This window comes from Geotrypetes seraphini, chromosome 8 (assembly GCF_902459505.1).
Source record: "Geotrypetes seraphini chromosome 8, aGeoSer1.1, whole genome shotgun sequence".
Taxonomy (NCBI): Eukaryota; Metazoa; Chordata; class Amphibia; order Gymnophiona; family Dermophiidae; genus Geotrypetes; species Geotrypetes seraphini.
In genome coordinates this window covers 35,637,272-35,654,299 of record NC_047091.1, presented here as the reverse complement: position 1 = coordinate 35,654,299, position 17,028 = coordinate 35,637,272, and the positions used below count along the sequence as shown (strand labels likewise).

Sequence of the window (17,028 nt, the reverse complement as noted above, 5' to 3'; positions counted from 1 at the left end):
TGAAACTGACTCCACAATCCCGAAAGAGATTTGCTCACAACTCTCTGCCTGATTCTGTTTCGCTCCGTCCTTCATTGCCGCTTTTCCAAAGCCCTTACCACCCCTCACTCCCTGCAGACTGTTTAATAAAAAATTTTTTGATCAAATCGCAATTTCCCCCCCAAAATTCAAAGCGATGTACAGTAAAATATGGGGAAGAAAGACAAAACGATTAAGAACAATTAAGAATGACAGTGAAACAGCTGCGTCTAGAGCTAGTACGTTTTCGTGCGCGGGTCCTCGGGAGTGGAATAAGCTTACGGGATATTTACGACAGCAAACAAGTTTGAGTAGTTTTAAGAAAATGTTGAAGAAACACCTCTTCTGTAAGATGAAATATGGTTACCGTATTTAAAGCACGCCGACAATCGCACACTGGACTTATGCGTGCGGCCTTAAAACAGTTCCTGTTAGTGCTCTGAAGGGGGGACCCCCCCCCAGTAAATTTACAAGTGTTCGCGCTTCCGCTGGGTGGGGTGTGTGGGAGAGGGAACTCCCCATTACAGTGGAAAATCATGTTCGATGTGTTGTACTCTATTGTGACCCGCCTTGGGAAAGGCAGGGCATAAAGAAATTACAGATTCTGTTTGGAGGGAATGTTCTTATAGAGTTTTACATAAGGTTTATTTTTCCCAAATTCAAGCTTTTCATGCGGGTTTGATAGATTCCCCAATTTGTATCAAATGTGATAAGGATCTTGGCATATTATCTTATGCTTTTTGGTTGAGACCTTTAATTTAGTCATTCTGGTCTGCCATCCTATTATATTTGGGTTCTCTGGGTTCTCCAAGTAATTTTTGGTAGAGCAGCAGCTTGTGGGGTATTTGGCCAAAGGAAATGTCTTTTATTTCAGAAGGCGTGTATGATTGGGCATAAATGTATTATGCAATTTTGGTTACAGAAAGAATCTCCAAGTTTCTGGCACTGGAGGAACCAGTTGCATCGTTTACTTTTGTTTGAGATTTGGGAGGTTAGGCGATCGTCTAGAAGAACTCATCTTTTTATGGAAGTTTGGGATCCGTATATTCAAAACCTTTCACCTAGAGTAAGAAGTTTAATTCTCAATGATTTACGTTGAAGCTAAGGTGATTTAAATTACATTACAGTTCTTTATTTTTGTCAGCTTTCATCCGGGGAGGGGGAAATTGATTATGGGATGGAAAGGATGGATTCGAATTTTAACAATTGTGAATTATTTATTATTTGTAAAAGAATTTCTTTCTGTAGAATTTATATGTGTTTTTACTCTATTCCTTTAATAAAACGTCTGAACATAAATAAGGAGGGTAGGGAAGGGGGAAAGGGGGATGGGGAAGGGGGGAATGGGATTAGGGGGAAGTATAGAAGTATGAAATAGGTAATATGGAAATATATTTTGGAGGAGTGATAGAAATATGTATGAAAATTAGTATTGTGAATATAATTGTAATGAACATCTTATTGTATTATATTATTGTATATTTATTTGATTCCTTCAATAAAATGATACAAACTAAATAAAGAAATAAATACAAACATAAACATGGACGAACCTGACTTATTAGATGCGAAAGGGATGCGGGGAGAACTACAATTGTGATAGGAAAGAAAACAATTACAGCACAAAACACGAGGACGGGAAGAAACATAGGGCTCCTTTTACAAAGGCACGGTAACGGTTTAACGCGCGTAATAGCGTGCGCTAAACTGCCAGCTGCGCTAGCCGCTACCGCCTCCTCTTGAGCAGGCGGTAGTTTTTTTGGCTAGCGCGGGGGTTAGCGCGTGATTAAAGGTCGCGCACGCTGAAGCCGCTAATGCGGCTTCGTAAAAGAAGCCCATAATAATCGGAGTCTCATAAAAATCCTATCTGCCGAAAGCGTCTTTATACCTGTTGAGCCAGGAGAAGAGACATCGTGCGGAAGATACTAGGTCAATGACGCGGATCAGGAGATCGGAAGGGGGGTGCTGGACAGCCGTCCCATCATAGGTGTTCACTTTCCTACGACTCAGGATGAGGGCCTGCAGAGTCTGGCATATCCCTTTCAGCTTCTCCGTCAAAGTGCCCAAACTGTTGGTTTTCAGATCATAGTTCTAGAAAAAGAAGTAACCCCCCCGCACCATACCCCCAAGTTATTTCGGTTTCTGGAATGCGGATGCTATGCCAGTCCAGAACTTTGTTTGTGGATGACAAGTTGGGGGTCAAAATCAGCAGTGGAGGCAGCAACATAGTTTAATAATTTAAAATATTCGATATATCGCCTTTCAACAGTTGTCGGAGTAGTTGACATGCACTAATTACATAAAACATACAGGATGCCCCCCCAAAACACTCCTTGATTTTAAATGGTTACAAAACCAAAATTTATTACAATATTCTTTCACCTTTGAGGCTACAATGTCATCAACTCATAAAGTTTCGTACGGTATCTGTCGATTACATACACTCGATGTGCGCCCCACCTGTTACTCGGCAAACATCGATGCGATAATCGAGCTCAGACCAGACTCTCCGAAGAATATCCGGTGCGATCGTGTTTATAGCTTCAGTGATTTGTTCCTGCAGACCATCCATAGTTGCAGGTAGCGGAGGTACGTAACTCTTGTCTTTCACGTACCCCCAAAGGAATAAGTCACAAACAGTACTGTCCGGTGATCTCGGGGCCACTTGAGGAACACCTGGTCATTTTGTCACGTTGCATTGTCTGAAGGTTGTAACTTCTGCACCAATTGCAACTTATAAGGGTGAACGTGCAAGCGATGGTGTAAGATCTCGCTAACCGTGCTTTTTGGGACCTGTATTTGCTGCCATCTTAACTCTTAAATTTATAACATTTTATTGAAGGAATCAAATATATATACAATAAAATAAAACAAGGAGATATTCATTACAATTAGATTCACAATTATAATATTTCCATACATATTTCTATCATTCCTCCAAAATATATTTCCATATGACCTATTTCATTCATTCCTCTCTATACCCTCCCTATTCCCTTCCCCCATTCCTTTCATTACCAATTATAACATTGTATTGAATGAATTAAACAAATATACAAATCAAATATTTCCAAACAAATTACAATCATCCCCCCTATTCCCTCCCCTCGAGGGTCATCTTATTTATAAACATATTCCAATAAGTTTTGATTTTGTAACCATCAAAACTCACCTATTCAGCAAACAAGACTCTTAACCGTCCCCTTCCGGCAATCGCCTGGCCCTTCGCTCGGCTCATCTCCTCCTTCACGACCGCTTCTTTCTCCCCTCTCTTCTACCCTCTTCCTTCTTCATCTGCCAAGCTCGGCTAATTTTGTTGTAAATCTGATAAATTGTTGTAAATCTGCATGTCAATGCGGATCCTAACCTAATTAATGTAAACCGCCTAGAACTCGTTGGGTATGGCGGTACATAAGAATAAAATTATTATTATTATTATTATTTTAAATCAAGGAGTGGTTTTGTGGTCACCCTGTATTATAAATAAAACATCGGCATCCTACATGAACAAATCATTACCAAGCAAACGACATAAACAACACGAACAAACAAGATCAGACTCAAACAAACCAACCGAAAAAGAACAAAAAGAGAGTTGGCTGGAAGCAACACTGGGCCGACCATTCAAAGCGAAGCGATGCATTTGCCAGCTAAGTGGCAAACGCATATGAGAGGGCTGCTGGAAAGTTCTCTGCCCAGCCATCCGACTGCCTAAATGCGTGGCACGCCGGGACCTGGGGTTCGGTTTTTCTCATGGGGGATTGGGGCTGACAAGTTCCTAGAAGCCATACGTTAAAACCAGGACTGGACTGGTCTGTTTTGGAACGCAAGGAAACTAGGTGGCAACTCAAGAGGAGGAATCTGTGATACGGCAACATTGTGTCAGTGGAGACAATGGCGTTCCGTACTCACCAGCACACAGAGCTTCTCCACAGCCTCGAGGATCAGCTCCTGGTGTCCAACGCGCGTCACCCCGAGTTTCTCGAGGTCGTGGGAGGAGAGGCACAGCAGATCCTCGCCTGTCTTTTGCCATTCCTCAAATGGATACTGCTGCACTGCTGGGTCCAGGCCTGCAAGACACACTGAGGACTTTAAAGGGGAGGAAAGCATTTCCCACAGATCTATTTCTTCCCTACTCAACCTATAAACTATTTAGCCTTAATTTCCTCTGTTTAACCTTGGAATTTGTCTGCTGTATTAGTCTACAATTGTGTAAACATCCCTTGATGGGTAGTACGGTATATCGAAAAACTTAATAAACTTGAAAATTTGAAACTTGAAGCAGAGGGAATGTTTCCTATGGGGAGCAGGATGAGGGGAATAAGTGTCTAAGATGGACTTTCCCTATGTGGCATAAATGCACACGAGGTGAGTCTAATTTGAAAGGAAGCTCCAGAATGAGAGGACATAGGATGAAGTTAAGAGGTGACAGGCTCAGGAGTAATTTAAGGAAATACTTATTTACAGAAAGGGTGGTAGATGTGTGTGGGACAGTCTCCTGATAGAGGTGGTGGAGACAAAGACTGTGTTTGAATCTAAGAAAGCATGGGACAAGCACGTGGGATCTCTTAGGGAGAGGATGAGATAGTGGATGCTGCGGATAGGCCATTTGGCCTTTATCTGCTGTCATGTTATGTTTCTAGAACCATAAAGCTCTATGACATAAGAACAGCCTTACTGGGTCAGACCAATGGTCCATCAAGCCCAGTAGCCCGTTCTCACGGTGGCCAATCCAGGTCCCTAGTACCTGGCCAAAACCCAAAGAGTAGCAACATTCCATTCAGAATCTCAAAGAATAACAAGATTCCAGAATCCCAAAGAGCAACAAGGTTCTAGAATCCCAAATAGGGGCAACACTCCATGCTACCGATCCAGAGCAAGCAGTAGCTTCCCCCATGTCTTTCTCAATAACAGACTATTAACTTTTCCTCCAGGAACTTGTCAAAATCTTTCTTAAAACCAGCCATGCTATCCGCTCTTACCACATCCTCTGACAATGCATTCCAGAGCTTGACTATTCTCTGAGTGAAAAAAATTTTCTCCTATTGGTTTCAAAAGTACTTCCCTGTAACTTCATCGAGTGTCCCCTAGTCATGACCACACAATGCAAGAGTTAAGAGCCTTAGCCTATAGGAAGAGGAGGTGCAAATGTTAAGAGCCTTAGCCAATAGGGAGAGGAGGAGATACTGGATGCTGCAGATGAACAGACTGGATGGGCCGTTTGGCCTTTATCTGCCATCATGTTTCTACATTTAAAGAAGAAGAGCCATGTGAGACTGTGGGATGCTGGGAAATGACAAAAGCAGGGACAGAGAGTAGAACCAATTAATTATAAAGTAACTTTAAGGCAGTAATTCAAATATCTAAAAACATAATCATTTCTTTCTGAGATTACCCTTTCGTCTTGAAGTTTCACTATATGTTCTGTAAGAAACGACTGCCCAATTCAATCAGGGGAAGGCTGGAATAGAACTACACCCCAAATTTCCCCTTTTTAAAACAATGGACTCTGAGGGACCAGGATTTGTTCTAAAAAGCTCAGAAAGATGTGATTTTTGTGATGCTCATAGCATTAGGAAAAGACTTGGTAAAGCTTAAAGAAAAATGTCCTACTATTACTTCCATTGTGGTCTCACTTAGGGTTACCATATGGCTCCAGAAAAAGGAGGACGGATTGAGACATCCGGGTTTTACTTCCACTGAAAGCAAAGTAGGACAGATTGAGACATCCGGGTTTTACTTCCACTGGAAGCAAAGTAGGACAGATTGAGACATCCGGGTTTTACTTCCACTGGAAGCAAAGTAGGACAGATTGAGACATCCAGATTTTACTTCCACTGAAAGCAATGGAAGTAAAACCCGGATGAATCAATCTTTCCTCCTTTTTCTGGAGCCATATGATAACCCTAGTCTCACTGAACTGAGACTAGGCATATTTGGAAGGAAAGACTGACAGTCTAACGTGCAGGCCTGTGCCTCTGAAGCCATGTGAATGCTACCATTCATACAGAGACATTGAAGCCGATAAAGGTTGCAGGCCCATCTTCTGTCATTCTAAAAGAATTCTTGGTTGTTGGAAGACTGCCACAACTTTGAATGATATCTTTTGGTGGCAGAACTCATCGTATACTGCTCACTTTATATTTCATTGTTGAAATTCCTAAACGTTACGTAAACTTCTCGATTTGTGGGTCACCTTGAACCTAGATAGGCACAGAGCACCCAGAAACTGAAGATTAGATTAGCTGAGATACAATTTGTCTCATCTATAAATACAAACTTAAGGCTGCAGAACCCCCCCCCCCCACACACACACACACAATAGAGACCATAAAATCTGTAAGATTTGAAAACCCCTTGAAACTTATCTTTCATGGATTTAATATACTATCTCACCATTATGATTTAGTTTCTGTTAATTATAAAGTGATTATGATTGAAGTATTTCTTCCCTTCTGATAATAATATAGGTATCCCCCCCCCCCTTTTTTTTTTTTTTTTTTTACAAAACCGTGAAAGCAGTTTTTAGTGCAGGCCAACACACTAAGAATATAAGAACATAAGAATAGCCTTTCTGGGTCAGACCCATTGGTTTGGGAGAGAGGGGGGTGAGAGAGATAGATAAGAGAGTCTCGCCGGGGCAAGGGAGGCAGCGTCCCCGCGCTCTTCTCCCATGCCGACGACCCCCGGCACATGCACGGAGTGTCGCTCGAGTCTTCAAACCAACACCTCGTCCCTCCCGCTCATGGATATCAAGCCTAGTAGCCCGTTCTCACGGTGGTCAAAACCCAAGGAGTGGCAACATGCCATACAGAATCTCAAAGAATAGCAAAATTCCGGAATCCCAGGGAGTAACAAGATTCTAGAATCCCAAAGAGTAGCAACATTCCATGCTACCGATCCAGGGAAAGCAGCGGCTTCCCCCATGTCTTTCTCAATAACAGACTATGGACTTTTCCTCCAGGAACTTGTCCAAGCCTTTCTGAATGCTCTGCGCTGCTCCCGACACTCATAGAGTTCCTAAGAGCGTCAGGAGCAGCGCCGAGCATTTAGCGCACCAGCCTGCACTAAAAAACCCCACTTTTGCGGTTATGTAAAAGGGTAGAATATATTTTATTTTTCATGTTTTATATTGTTCTCTTTAGTTGCATTTGGTTGTTATAAAAATTCACTAAAATGTTCGAACTGAGAAAAAAAAAATTAATACACACACACGAATGAAATGTGTGGTTGCTATCAATTTAGTGCTCCTTTTACAAAGGTGCGCTAGTGTTTTTAGCGCACGCATCAGATTAGCGCGCTCTACCCGAAAAACTACCGCCTGCTCAAGAGGAGGCAGTAGCGGCTAGCGCACATGGCCTTTTAGCGGGTTAAGACCCTCAAGCATCTTTGTAAAAGGAGCCCTTAGCGCAGGGGTAGGGAACTCCAGTCCTCGAGAGCCGTATTCCAGTCGGGTTTTCAGGATTTCCCCAATGAATATGCATTGAAAGCAATGCATGCAAATAGATCTCATGCATATTCATTGGGGAAATCCTGAAAACCCAACTGGCATATGGCTCTCGAGGACCAGAGTTCCCTACCCCTAACTTAGCGTATGCCAAAACAACAGAAAGAAACTGAAACTGAAAGAAAAGAGTTTCTATGCTTCCCACTGTCATCTTCTCTTCTTACTGTCCCTTCCTGCTCAATGCCACAGATTTTTTTTTTTTATTTATGTATAAAAATTTTTATTGAAAGAATCAAATAATCAGTAGAATAGGATAATAAAAAAATACATTCAATACAATAAGAATCACAATAAATTTCATACAAATTTAAATCATTCTTTCAAATTTAAGTTCCATATGAATTAATTCAATCTTATCTACACCCCCTTAATTCCATCCCCTACCCATTATCTTCCCCTAAATGAAATCCCTCACCTTGGATGAAAGTTGACAAAAATAAAGAATTAAAATAAATAACTGGAATGTAATTAGTAAACCTAATTTTCATAATAAATCATTGATAACCAAACTTTGTATTTTTGGTGAAAGATGTCTGTAGTCCACCTTGAATAAGAAATCCCCAACCCATATCTGTCCAAATTAGATTGTAAGCTCTTCTGAGCAGGGATTGTGTATTACATGTAGCAAACTGCCAAATTAAGCTAGGGATCCTCTGAGCTTATGCCAGGCTTTTTAAAATACGGTTGCCATTTTCTCCTCCCCTGGAAGTCCATTCCATGCATCCAGGACTCCCTCCATGAAGAAATATCTCCCAGCCCCTTTGAAGCTTATATTGTGCTCCAGATTAAGTCACCTTCCTAGGCACTCCTCGAGGGCCATCATCCAGCCGGGTTTTCAGGATTTCCCCCAATGCATATGCATGAGATCTATTTGCATGCACTGCTTTCATTGTATGCTAATAGATCTCATGCATAGTCATTGGGGAAATCCTGAAAACCCGACTGGATTCCGGACCTCGAGGAGGGACTTTGAGACCCCTGACTTAAACCCACCCTTACAATATAGTGTAAGGGTGGGCAACTCTGGTCCTCGAGGGCCGGAATCCAGTCGGGTTTTCAGGATTTCCCCAAAGAATATGCATGAGATCTATGTGCATGCACTGCTTTCAATGCATATTCATTGGGGAAATCCTGAAAACCCGACTGGATTGCGGCCCTCAAGGAGGGACTTTGACACCCCTGCAGTAGGGGAAGGGAAAACCAATTGAATAAATCTGTAATAAGTGAGTTTATAATTTTGAAGAGGTGGGGAAAACTCTTTTATGCATTCGTTCATTTGTTTACCAATATGGGGGTTCAGCTCTGTGATACCCCAATTCAGTGCTTTATGTGAAGAAATGTATGAAAGCAGCTACGATTTTCTGTCTTAAGAGTTTTGGAAATACCTCACAGTTATCCCCCCCCCCCCCCTTCTAGCGCCCTCCCCAGGGGGTCACACGATACTGCTGAATATAAAGCGAAGGAAAGAGGTTTACCAAAACCTGGCATAGCTGGGATCAAAGAAGCGGAGCAGGAAGCATACCCAACCTATATGAAGCAAACGAGACCGGGAAGGACAGCCAGCGCCATAATGTTATCCGCTCAACAGCGCTCCGCAATGCCCGCGCAAACTCTCCGCATAACAACCCGCCGCCTCGGCTTTAGGACGTTCCCTGCACGGCCGGGAGGAGTCGAGAACGCAAAACTTGGTTAGATCAGGAATGTGCGCCCCGGGCCACTACAGGCCAGCTGTATCCAGATGTGGATTCTGCAGGGAGGGGCTGGATTGATCCCCTTCTTCTCCCCCCCCCCCCGGGCTGCTGCTCACCTCTCAGCCATCCGGCCACGGCGGCGGGGCTCCAGGCGGCGACGGGCTCCATGGCCGGGGTGGGTCTGGTTCCGGGTCCCGACAGGGCAGGGCCGGGGGCGGCTCCGCTCACCTGTGCTGACGGGTTTTCCGTCACTCCTCGAGGCAGAGGGGTGGAGAGATCGGGGGCAAGGGGATAGGGTGGCAGATGGCAGAAGCTCCCGATCCCCCTCCTGCCCCTCGACAGTAAAAATGCTCAAACCGAAACTGCAAAGTTTTCCGAGCAATGCATCAAAGTTGTAAGACTTTCACACGGGATCCCTACCTGTCATAAGCGCTTCCCCCTTCCTCCATCAGCTGTCAGGCTCGGTAACAGCAGGTCCTCTGGAATTTCGGCAATTACTTCTTCTAGGAGGGGGCAAGAAAGGACTAAGCAAACCTTCTGACCCCCAGGACCCCGGCCCAGGGCTGCGAGGATTGCTTTTTTGCTTTGGGTTTAATCTTTCACCCCTGGAAGATCTTTCTCTCGTTCTTTTCCCCTCGGCGCCCATCCAGAAAGAAGAAAAGAAAAATCCGGACTGTCTGACAGGATTCTTTCTGGCTTGGAGCTCCGGCGCTTGCTGGCCGGCACGCGCTGGCCTTGGTTCTGTGCTGAGAGTTTGCCTCTTTCCCGATCCGGGTCCGTCTTCCAAAACGGATCCCACTGGCGCCTATCACTAGAACCATCCGGCCCCGCCTCTCTCCCTGCTCTGTAGCGCAAAATGAAAAGTTCGCTGTACGTTCTGAGATATTTCGGGACTGAATTGTATACATCTCCTTTTGGCTGGGGTCCAGATTCAGTCCTGGTAGGGTGAGGGGAAAGAGAGTTTAGCAGCTTCTCAACTTTTAGCACTGCTGCCAAATAATTTATAACAATTTTATTGAAGGAATCAAATAAAAATACAATAATATAATGCAAAGAGAAATTCATTGCAATTAGATTCACAATAATAATATTCCATACATATTTATATCATTCCTCCAAATTAAATTTCCATTTGAGCGAAACAATTCCTTTCTACACCTCCCTTTGGTGTCAGGTCAAAAGGGACAAAGGCGCACCCAGACAATTAAGCGCAGTGTGCGCCGCCGTGCCACTCTAAATTACTGTTTTTAGTGCTCCGACGGGGGGGGGCGTGGGGGGGAACCCCCACTTTACTTAATAGACATCGCGCCGCATTGTGGGGGCGTTGTGGGGGGTGTGGGGGGTTGTTGTAACCCCCCACATTTTACTGAAAACTTCACTTTTTCCCTGTTTTTAGGGAAAAAGTTCAGTTTACAGTAAAATGTGGAGGGTTACAACCCCACAAACCCACCATAACGCCGGCGCAATGTCTATTAAGTAAACTGGGGGGGTTCCCCAACAAAACCCTCCGTCAGAGCCCCTAAAAACTAATTTAGAGCAGCACGGTGGCGCGCGCTGCGCTCAATTGTCGGCGCGCGCTTTTGTCTTTCGTGCCGTTGTCTATGAACCCCTCCCTTTGATTCCATCCCCCCTAATCAAATCCCCCTCCCCCAATGAAAGTTGACAAAAGTAAAGAAATGTAATCAGGAATGTAATTTAGACAACCTTAGCTTCATGGTAAATCATTGAGAATTAAACTTCTTGCTCTAGGTGAAAGGTTTTGAATATAAGGATCCCAAACTTCCATAAAAATACCAGATCTCTAGACCATCGCCTAACCTCCCAACTCTCAAATAAAAATAAACAGATAAATAGACAGGAACAGAAAGCCGTTTGAAAATCAAGTCCTTGCATGTGTTTCTCCCATCCTGCAACCTACCTGATGGGTTGGTGAATACAACAGATATGACAAAAGGTGGCCACTGAAACCTCTAGTTATGAAAGTTTCCTGAAGGTGACATGTTTGAGGGAAAGTTGCCAGGGTCTTTCTAACCTCCCTCCCCCCCCCCCCCAAAGCAAAAACGCTCTTTTCTGCATGCACACATTCCTCTTCTGTCTCCTCATACCACTGTCAAATTTAATTATACAGAAATGTCTTCTGAGCTCAACCAAGGCAGACTGTAATGTCCGCTCCCCATTCACAAAGGTAAAGTTTCAAAACATTACCCTATAATTTTGTCCTTAATTTATCCCGAATGACACTTGTAGCATTATAGGGCAGATTTTGACCAATCTCTGCTGGTAGACCCCCGTCTATCTAATTAGTTGGTGCAGTCGCATAGGGGTCGGCTCTGTGGGTGCTTGAGTACTCCCCCCCCCAATAAAAAATGGAATAAACTCTTTGTGCCCAGGGAGAAGTCATTTCCTTTGGGTTTAGCACCCCAAATGAGACTGAAAAGTTGGCTCTTAAGGATGCAGACAAGTTAAAACCATGCGGATGACTTTGCAGGGTTGCAGACCTTCAGAAACTAGAGGTGTGTTTGAAATGACACAGGAGATATAAACATTATCCCAGGACAAGCAGGCAGCATATTCTCGACATGTGGGTGACGTCATCTACGGAGCCCTGACACGGACAGCTTTTCAAGCAAACTTGATTGAAGATTCAAGTTTGCTGTGCTGCACCACGCATGTGTGTGCCTTCCTGCTCCACTAGAGGGCCGCATCCCCTCCTCGTGGTCCTCAGTTCTAAGTTTTCCGTGGAGCCAGAAGCCCTGTTTTTTTTAACTCCGTACTTTGGAAGTAACTGTGCTTTTTCACCATCCTTTTTTTTGTTTTTTTTTCCCAAAACAGGGGAACCCTCCACCCCTGAAATCCTGTTTCATATTTCTGTGCCTTAAACAGTGCACACTCTTCTTTTAAAAAATTCATAGTGTTGGGAAGGTGTGTGGCCTGTAGAGAAAGTGCACCAATTCCCAATCGTTTATCTGCTTCCAGAATTAACTTTTGGATCTGGAATGGCCCTCCTGGTGCCCATCACCCCCCCCCCCCCCACCACCACCACTTCATTCTTTCTTTACTACGAACCCCCTTCCTGTTTTTTTCCTTCTTTCCCTTCAGTCTAGGCCAGTGTCTCTCAAACGATGTGCCCCGAAGAGATTCCAGAATTTTACTTTATTTTAAAAAATTCCCTTCATAACTAGAATAGATGACACGTGCGTCGCATACTCAAGAGTCTGTCAATGTTAGGAGCGTCTGCGTGCGTAAGGATACAACCGCCCAGGTAAGCATCGTTCTTTGCAAACTGACGGCAAGTAATTTTATTTTTGCGGTCGTTACCCTAACTTGAACAACAAAGCAATCGAGGCTTTGTTACCGTTTGGATCTTCTTACGAGTCTTTGCGAACTTGGATTTTCAGCTCCGACAGAAATTAAATTGGAAAAAAAAAAAAAAGAACGACTGCAGATGGTTGATGATGAAATGTGTGTTTGCTTGTTGACTATCGAGCCTCATTTTGAATTAATTTGTACTCAAAAACAAGCACATCCATTGCATTGATTAGCAATTCTATTCTGTCTACTTTAGGGTCTGTTCTATTAAACTGCGCTAGCAGTTTCTAGCGCGGTGAGCCGCGCTGAATTGCCCGCGCTATTCCTTATGCTCATAGAGCATTGCGGCTCTCTGCGCTAAAAAACCGCTAGCGCAGTTTAATAGACGAGGGGGTACTTTAGTTTGGTTACAATTACCCATGCGCAGCTTAAAAAACTTTAAATAAATAACTCTCAAGTGTAATTTTTTTGTTGGTTTTGCAATTTTATAATAACGTGCCGTGAAAAACCATTTGATTCGTTTAGTGTGCCAGAGCTAAAAATAAAGGGCTTCTTTTACAAAGCCACGCTAGCGGTTTTAACGCACGCACCGGATTAGCAGCTTTGTAAAAGGAGCCCAAAGTTTCAGAGACTCTGGTTTAGGCCCTCTCATGATTAATATCGTACTAAAAGCATCCAATAAGGAACGCACAAGTTGTTGGTAGAAAAACTAGGCCACAGCTTTATGTATTAAACAACATTTTGAACAGATAAAATAACTTCCCAAGCTACTTACAAGCTGTAACTATACAAAAAAACAAACAAACCCCATAAGAACATAAAATAACTTCCCAAGCTACTTACAAGCTGTAACTATACAAAAAAACAAACAAACCCCATAAGAACATAAAATAACTTCCCAAGCTACTTACAAGCTGTAACTATACAAAAAAACAAACAAACCCCATAAGGACATGGCTTTGCCATGTCCACTAGGGCCTAGGGGTAGGCATGGGCCTCCATGCCCTCTTTCCGGGTCGCCTGACCCAAACCAAACCACTCGGCCAGCTCATTTCTTGCCGAACCACTCATTTTCTGATGAGCCCTAAAAGCCCAGTAGCTCAGGATTGCCACTGCTGCGACAATCTCGAGCCCCAATTCCAATTAGCCTCCCTTCCCTCTAGGGTGGAAGGCAGGAAAACCGACTTCTGAGGAACAGGAAGAGGCCTGTGACCTGGAGGCAGTTCCTTAAATCCCCCGCTGAAGCCCAGTGACGTAGCGAAGGTGAGAGGCGCCTGGGGTGATGCTACCCCTCCCCCATTCCCACCTCCACACCCTCCTTCCCCGACCCCTCCTGCACGCCGCTTCCCTTTCCCCGTTCCTCTGTAACGTTCCTGGAGCGAGCAGCAACCCCCCATGCTGCTGTTGCGCCCGTGTTGGCTCTTCTTCTGATATCACTTCCTAGGTGCGGGTCCAGGAAGTGACATCAGAGAAAGAGCCAGCGCTTGCATGACAGCAGGTTGAGAGTTGCTGCTCGCACCAGGCACGTTACAGAGGTACAGGGGAAGGGAAGGAGGATGGGTGCCCATCATCTCACCAAGATGGTGCCCAGAGCGGTTCTCCCCTGCCCTTTATACCACTATTGAAGGGCCCCCCCTATCTTTACCCAATTACCTTTAGTACCTATGGCAGGAAAGCTTTTGAATTCCAATTCCCGCCTAATCCCCACCCACTGGGACACTTTCCCTCTCATCTCTCACTTATTGCCCTACAGAGCCTCAACTTTTTTTAGGAGACCTCCCTAGCTCAGTGGAGGGACCAAAAACATGGGCCATCCAGCCCCCTATTGACTACAATAGCTGTGAAACCATTAACTTATTGCAAACACATCTTTTACCCAGCTACAAAAACGCAACATTAACTTGTCATTTCCAGTTCCCCATAGCCCTTCCATGACAGCTAGGGCTTGAGGACGGCGTGACTCCCATGCCCCCTACTGGGTCTCCTGACCCATCTGGCAACTGATCAGTGAGCTTTATGTAAACACCAAGCCTTAGGGGAAAGCTTGTACCCCACTAATCATCCAACCCATCCAACCCATCCAAACCACCTCCCAGGAACAAGAAAGACCCTAAGACCAAGACCCAGAGGTGGTCTCCATTAAATACCGCCTACCCAATCCCAACCTTGTCTTTGTGTGTGTAAATACTGTGGGGGTGGGAAGGGGATGACATGTAAAAATTCTCAAAAATAACTGTCTCTAATCCATAAATGCATAGAGAGATTTCAACCAAACTTGGTATACATAGGACTTACTATCTGGGGAAACTGGGGTAAATAAATATCCGGACACCGGGTGACCAGCTAGTTTGAAATAATGCTCAGCTGCTATCACCCTTGACTTCTTCCTCTAGCAGGGGTCTCAAAGTCCCTCCTTGAGGGCCGCAATCCAGTCGGGTTTTCAGGATTTCCCCAATGGATATGCATGAGATCTATGTGCACGCACTGCTTTCAATGCATATTCATTGGAGAAATCCTGAAAACCTGCCTGGATTGTGAGATCCCCTCTCTAGGGCCATTCATCCCACTGTTAATACCCCCCCCCTTCCATGAAATTAGCTCTTGGGTTCCCTCATGTGCCCGGGTTTGAAAGAATGGATGTAACGAAGAGATCGGCTGTATTTTGCAAAAAGTGTATACCTATTAAAAGTTAGTAAAAAAAAGTAATTGAATTGAATTAAAAACCTTCTACAATTCAGTAGAACACACAAAGTTTCACAGGGAATGGAAAGAAATGACACAAACACAGACATAACAATGAAATGCACAATTTTATTACAGATAAATCACTGGAAAACAAAAAGAAGCTTTTGGAAAATGACATTCTTTAGATAACTGACAAACTATAAAGCAGTTATTAAAAAAGAAGACAAAGTCCTTTCTGCATCATCATAGACAAAACATCTTTTTAAAACAGCATGACCAGAATTTGTCTCCAGTGAGATTAGTTTGTTTTGTTTTAATAACGTGGCAGTCACATGTGCTCGTCCTAGTTTCTCATCAGCTCAACCCGATTTTCCACATGTTGTCAGTCTTGTGTGGATTTTGGCCAGTCGGAGCAGTTGACCTGAGGCTCCTGAATTTTGGAGATTTAATTAAGGCGTTTTCATCAAGTTTCAGCTCCAGCTGCCCAAACCACCTTTCGGAGAGGCTCTCAGGGGAAGGGGGGAGCTGAAAGATGTAGGATTCTGGAAGCAAGTAATACTCGTAAATACAAAGACATTTTGTTTAAAGTAATAGGCAAGTGATGCCATTTAAAGCTGCAGGAACGTAATGACATTTCTCCTTTCATCATAAAAACACAATGAAATGACACTTTGTTTCTGTTTTAATGCTGCCCATCTAATAAGAATAATAATTTTTGCTTGTTTGTGCTAGGTTTTAGCTTAACTGTGTATGTCATAAAGTAATAAGACACACAACACTACACTCAATAAATATGCCAAAAATCCTATAATAGTAACAACAAAGAGGCACAACCAGTCACAACTATATTGCTTTATAGTTAGCTTGGCGGGTTTCGGCTGGCAGGGTTTGTGTGGGGGTCGCTCAGTTTGTATTTCCACCGTTTGAGTTTAATTTGCTCACGGGTTTGTTTGGATTGTATTATTTATTTAGGGCCTTATTGCAGGTGTCTTTCATTATTATATACACATAGGGGGCTCAATGATGGTGTGGTGGTGGAGGCTTCCCGCCTCAACCCAGAAGTGAAGTATCGGAGCTTTTGCTCCCATTGCTGATGGTTCACACTGAGAGCGCCCTTTATTTCTTGAGTGGAGTTGTTTCAGGCTAGGATTGTTTCAGGCTAGGATTGTTTCAGGCTAGGATTGTAGCTTATTCTGGGCGTCCCCCATCCAAACCCTGTTGTGACTGGTTGTGCCTCTTTGTTGTTACTAATAAAGTAATAAGATGCATAGCAGGCTGAAATTTAAAAAAACAAACAAAAAACCCCCAAACCTGCAAAATTAGAATTGAGAGGAACATGGGGGAGGCCGCTGCTTGCCTTGGATCGGTAGCATGGAAGGTTGCCACTCTTTGGGATTCTAGAATCTTGTTACTCTCTGGGATCTTGCTATTCCTTGGGATTCTGTATGGGATGTTCCTACTTTTTGGGTTTTGGCTAGGTATTAGGGACCTGGATTGGCCACCGTGAGAATGGGCTTCTGGGCTTGATGGACCATTGGTCTGACCCAGTAAGGCTATTCTTATTCTTATGTTCTAACCTTACATGTGCGCTAAAAATCCCTTGCTTTTTATTGACCATAAAATATCAGAAAACAGATGAAAGTGCTAGTTTAAGGGTTGCCATGAACCTCAAGAGGTGGAGACACAAAGGGCACCTTTCACTGAAGTAGGAACTCACAAGGCACCTGCCTCTAAGGTGGGGACACACAGGACAGCTGTCTCCAAGGTAGGGACACACCAGGCCACCAGCTCCCCGTGTTTCCTGTCAGTTGTCAGCCT

The 17,028-nt window shown here is 44.0% G+C and overlaps 1 protein-coding gene across 4 annotated transcripts in view; it reads right to left on the bottom strand.

The window, feature by feature from the left end:
- Window positions 1–10,001, bottom strand: part of CNKSR1 (connector enhancer of kinase suppressor of Ras 1) — a 45,411-nt gene extending 35,410 nt beyond the window's left edge. For 2 of the 4 annotated variants that reach the window (XM_033955274.1, XM_033955277.1), the window contains exons 1-3: window positions 9,333–9,478; window positions 3,931–4,088; window positions 1,907–2,109 (exon numbers count right to left, since the gene is read on the bottom strand). In XM_033955274.1, the coding sequence (XP_033811165.1) occupies window positions 1,907–2,109; window positions 3,931–4,088; window positions 9,333–9,384 (413 nt within the window). In that variant the 5' untranslated portion in view covers window positions 9,385–9,478. Of the gene's footprint in view, window positions 1–1,906; window positions 2,110–3,930; window positions 4,089–9,332; window positions 9,479–9,636 lie in introns of those variants that run through there. The other 2 variants (XM_033955275.1, XM_033955276.1) reach the window with 2 other exon arrangements.
- Between the last annotated feature and the right edge of the window lie 7,027 nt (window positions 10,002–17,028).